The sequence below is a fragment of the Nicotiana tabacum genome, chromosome 23 (assembly GCF_000715075.1).
Source record: "Nicotiana tabacum cultivar K326 chromosome 23, ASM71507v2, whole genome shotgun sequence".
Lineage (NCBI taxonomy): Eukaryota > Viridiplantae > Streptophyta > Magnoliopsida > Solanales > Solanaceae > Nicotiana > Nicotiana tabacum.
Window position 1 is genome coordinate 372,318 of NC_134102.1, and position 5,576 is coordinate 377,893.

General features: G+C 35.3%; 1 protein-coding gene across 1 annotated transcript; it reads right to left on the reverse strand.

The window, feature by feature from the left end:
* Positions 1 to 1,653: 1,653 nt before the first annotated feature.
* LOC142177585 (putative mitochondrial protein AtMg00820) lies at positions 1,654 to 2,058 on the reverse strand. Its single transcript, XM_075246766.1, has one exon. It carries the CDS (start codon positions 2,056 to 2,058, stop codon positions 1,654 to 1,656), a length of 405 nt encoding a protein of 134 aa, XP_075102867.1.
* Between the last annotated feature and the right edge of the window lie 3,518 nt (positions 2,059 to 5,576).

Here is a 5,576-nt window from a genome sequence, read left to right on the forward strand (position 1 = left end):
TTCCTATTACCTCCATTTTCACAAGTTCTTACTTGGATAGGATCCACCTATACCATTTTAAAATTAATGATCTAGATTTAATTAACTAAAACAAAGCATTAACCATAGTTAAGCAATAAAAATTTCATATATAATTTTCAGAAATTTTGATATTCCCTCCTACAAACTCTACTTCTGGCGCCAAAAGTTATCCCCAAAAGAATTTACCAACATGCATGTCAATCCTTTTAGGAATGTAAGTTGCAATCTACTGTAGTAAATTTACCCTTAATTGAAAAGGTTTTGGTGGAATGACCCAACTAAGTGGGTTTCATGTATTTATATTGCATTCACTATAATGTTACAATACAAAGAATGGAAATGCAATAAATACAAAGATACAATTATGATTATACAATCAATCAAAGGTAATTATGGTAAATGCTAATTATCATGTAAATAAATGCTAATTTTCTAAATAAATGTAGAATATTCCCTAACACTCTCCCTCAATCTGAGTGGGTGGATTGAACGTTCAGATTGCTAACCAAATCAGTGAATCTGGTTGAAGGTAATGACTTAGTAAATATATTTGCAAGTTGTTGGGACGATGAGACATGATGAACTAGAAGATTTTCTGAGGCAAGTTTCTCACGAACAAAACGATAATGTATTGAAACATGATTCGTTCGAGAATGCAACACTGAATTTTGAGCAAGATATAATGCCTCAATGTTACCACAGTAAGCTCCAACAGGCTCTTTTAAGCTCCAACATGCTCACACAATGACTATTGAATCCATGTGACTTCAGCTGCAGCAGAAGCCAAAGCACGATACTCCGCTTCAGTACTTGAACATGCTAATGTGGGCTGCTTTTTAGAGGACCAAGAAATAATATTTATTCCAAAAAACACGCAATAACCAGAGGTTGACCGCCTACTAGATTGACATCCCGCCCAATCGGCATGAGAATAAACAAGATGATTATGAGATAAATCACAGTAGAGTTGTAGGCCAAAATCAACAGTACCTCAAATGTAGTAAAAAATTCGCTTAACATTATGTAGATGAGCTTGGCGGGGTTGATGCGGAAACTGTGATGCTAAGTTCACAGCAAACTGGATATCGGTTCGTGTGAAAGCCAAATATTATAATCCTCCAACCATTTTTCGATATTCAGTTGGATCCTTCAAAAGATGAGAATCAAGAGTGTGCCAATTTTGCTTACTATATAAAAGAGTAGTCACTGACTTTGATTCCGATAAATTATGCCGCATCAACAAATATGAAATATTCTTTCTTTGGGATAACATTAATCGATCAGAATTAGGAGTAATTTCAACCCCTAAAAAGAATCTCAAAGGACCCAAATCTTTCAAGGAGAACTCAGATTTCATAGCATGAATTATCTTTTGAATAAGATGAGAAGAAAAGCCAAAGATAGCAATGTCATCAACGTATAAGAGAATAATAATTTGAGTACTTGCAGATGAGTATATAAGCATGCTATGATCTGAATAACTTTAGTTGAAGCCCAAATCAGAAAGATATGTGGTATGGCGCTCAAAACAAGCGCGAGGAGATTGTTTTAACCCATATAATATTTTATTAAGCTTGCAAACATAATCAGGAAAATCTGAATGGATGAAGCCTCGAGGTTAGAGATGTCTAGTTAGTGCATAGTCCAATTTTGAGAGAGTGCAAGAGAAAGAACCAAGCATATAGTACAAGGTTTGACAACCGGAGCAAACATTTGATCATAATCAATTCTAGGTTGTTGGGAGAAACATTGGGCGACTAAACAAGCCTTGTAGCACTCAATCTGTCCATCAACTTTTCTTTTGATCTTGAATACCCTTTTATTTCCAATCAAATTGTAATAAGGAGAAGGAGGAACTAATATCCGAGTCTTATTCAAAATGAGAGCGTTATATTCAGCGCTCATGGCATCTCTCCGAGATGGATCTTTTGCAGCTTCAGAATAACAAGATGGCTCACGTGAAACATGGAAGGAGGTTGCAAGTAAAGAAGGTAATACTTTTGGCTTCAAAGAACCCGTCAAAGAGTGAATTGTCATCCCATGAATTTTAGAGTGTTGAGCAACGGCCACTTGAGAAGAAGAGTTTGATTGAGGTGAGTTAGGAGAGATACTTGAAGGAGATATATTTAGAAAATTACTTGAGGGATATGAATTAGGATAAGTATTAGGTGCAGATGAATTAGGAGAATTATTAGGTAGATATGATCGAATTAGGAGTATTATTAGAAGAAGAGGAACTAGGAGAATTATGAGATGGAGAGGAATTATTAGATGGAGATATATTAGAAGATTCATGAGAATTAGGAAGTGTGTTAGCATGAGAATTGGAAGGAGGCATTTGAATCCCATAATTTGAGGGGAGAAATACATGGGTAGGTGGAGGAGAAATATTAGGAAATAATGTAGGTGAGGTTGATGTGTGGAAAAAATCAAAGTTGCTAGGCCTAAAAATTAGTACTTTGTTAGTTGAAGGATCAAAGGCACGTGTATCCCTTGTGATCCGAAGAAATCCCCAAAAATAAGCATGGAGCGGAACGAGGATGGAGTTTTTGAACATGACCAAAGGTAGTATGTGGATAACAAAGACACTCAAATATTTTTATAAGGGATAAATCCGGCTCTTTTTGGAATAAACATTTAAATGATGAGAATTTTTTTAAATTTTGGCGTGGAAGCCTGTTAATAATATAAGTAGCATAAAGTAGAGCTTCAGGCCAAAACGTTGTTGGGACATTAGCTTGAAAACGTAAGCAACGTATGATATTATTGAGGTGTCGATGTTTACGTTTAGCATTGTCATTTTGTTGGGGAGTATATGGGCAAGAAAATTAATAAATAATACCCTTATCACGAAAAAAAAATTTAATGGAGTATTATTATATTCTGTACCCCCATCAGAATGGAAATATGAAATTGATGAATTAAAAATATTTGATATCATATTATAGAATTCAAGATATTTTCAAATATTTCAAATTTTTGGCGCATGAGATAGGTCCAAGAGAATTTGGTATAATCATCCATAAAGAGCACATAATAACGATAATCGGAATTGGACACAATTGGGGATGTCCACACATCAAAATGAATTAAAAGAAAGGCTCTATTTGTTGTACTTGTAGAACTTGAGAATGGGAGTCTTGATTTTTTTTTCAAATGACAAACATTACACATAGAAGGATTAAAGCATGAAGAACTAGAAATAACTTAATTTCGTGACAATACATCAAGCACAAGTTTTTCAGGATGACCAAGGCGTTTGTGCCACAATGAAGATTGTGTAGTAGATCCAAACAAAGCAGTGGGACAGGTTGATGGAGTGAATCTTAAAGAAGATAAAAATGGATAGAGCGAGCCAAAGTTCCTACATTGGAGCAGTGTGCGGTTGGTCTTCGGATCCTTAATGGAAAATGAAGAATCAGTAAATTTAGCGGAACACTTATTGTCGCCACAAAGACGATGAATAGATAATAAAGTTGTCTTAAGTTGAGGAACAAGAAGAATATTTTTCAGAAGCAACGGTTGTTTAGAAGTAGGAAGAAAACTATGACCAACATGAGAGATAAGAAGTAGGTTATGTTGAATTTCACAAGATTAATGTGAACTAATGTGAACATTTGATGCCTCCTTTTAGGAAGAAATTGGTATATGTATTTTTCATGCATTTACATTGCATGTTCACACTTAATATGATATCATGCATGACATTATTAAGGCTATTTCCCTTCTATAAATAGCAAGGGTTTTGTTCATTTAAAAATATCTCTCACTTGCCTTCTTATCTCCTAAGGCATTTGAATCTTCTTTCTCTCTTGTAGTATTTCACTTGTATTTTTTGGAGTGAAATAAAGTTTGAGTTGATTATGTCCGAGGACTAGACAAAAATCAAATTTTATCGAACCTCGTTAATTTCTGATGTTCTTTTTATTATTGTCTCATTTACTATTTATTAGCTACTTTTAGATATAGTAGTTGTGATTTAATTACTCTATATATATTCGGCTTCCGCAATAATTGGTATCAGAGCCAAGGTTCTATCTTAGTATGCTCTGTGGTTGCAGCATAGTCTGAACTTCTACATCAGAAAAGAATTACTTTGGTGTTCTATACTGTCAGCAAATAAATAGTATCTGTAGCAAAATGAGAGATAATAAAAGTGAAGAGTTCACATCGGGTGTCGGTAATACGTCGTTGGCATCTTCGCTTATGACAAGAATTATGTCAAATGCGAAATTTACAGTTGAAATATTTGACAAGTCATGATATTTCGGGATGCGGAAAGCTAAGGTTCTTGATGTCCTTTTTCAACAAGGGCTAGATATTTCCATAGAAGAAAATAAATCAGACAATATCGGAGAAAGAGATTGGAAGATTATCAACCGCGTTGCTTGTGGTACCATTCGATCTTACCTCGCAAGAGAACAGAAGTATCCATACACAAAAGAAACTTCTGCAAGTAAATTGTGGAATGCATTGGAGGATAAATTCTTGAAGAAAAACAGTCAAAATAAACTTTACATGAAAAAAAGACTGTTGCGCTTTACATATGTTCCTAGTACTACAATGAATGATCACATCACCAGCTTTAATAAGTTGGCGACAGATTTGCAGAATATGGACGTGACCTTTAGTGATGGAGATATGGCCTTAATGTTATTAAGTTCACTTCCCGATGAGTACGAGCACCTCGAAATAACTCTACTTCATGGGAATGATGATATATCTCTCAAAGAAGTTTGTTCTGCCTTATACAGCTATGAACAAAGAAAGAGAGAAAAATAAAAGAGTGGAGAAGGAGAAGCACTGGTTGTGAGAGGCCGTTCTCAAAATCATATGAGAACGAAGAAAGGAAGATCCAAGTCAAGATCCAGACCTAACAAAGATGAATGCGCCTTTTGCCAAGAAAAAAGGCACTGGAAGAAAGACTATGTACTGGAATTGAAGAAAAATCTCATTTCTGTAGGAGCCCTAGAGTCAAAGGGGCTCAAAGTCGTTGCAGAAAATGGGATAATGAGAATATGCTCCGGTGCACTAGTGATAATGAAGGGAATTCGGCGAAATAATAACATGTACCACTATCACGGTAGTACAGTTATTGGGACAGCAACAGTGACATCCAATGATGACAAGGAGGCAGAAGCAACTAAGCTATGACACATGCAACATGCTGGAGGAAAATCCTTGAAGATTTTATTAGATCAAGGATTGTTAAAAGGAGTAAAGACTTGCAATTTAGAGTTTTGTGAGCATTGTGTCAAGGGAAAATAGACAAGGGTTAAATTTGGAACAACAATCCATAATACTAAAGGTATTTTGGATTATGTTCACTCTGATGTTCGGGGTGCTTCCAAAACACCTTCATTAGGTGGGAAACACTATTTTGTAACCTTATTGATGACTTTTCCCGAAGAGTATGGGTGTATACTATGAAAACCAAAGATGAGGTGCTGAGAATTTTTCTCAATTGGAAGGCGATGATAGAGACTCAAACAGGAAGAAAGATAAAGTGTCTTCGCACAGATAACGGTGGATAATACAAAAATGATCTTTACAAT

Bases quoted from the DNA above. Each gene is read 5' to 3' on its own strand.
- LOC142177585 (XM_075246766.1), bottom strand. From the start codon at position 2,058: ATGACAATTCACTCTTTGACGGGTTCTTTGAAGCCAAAAGTATTACCT.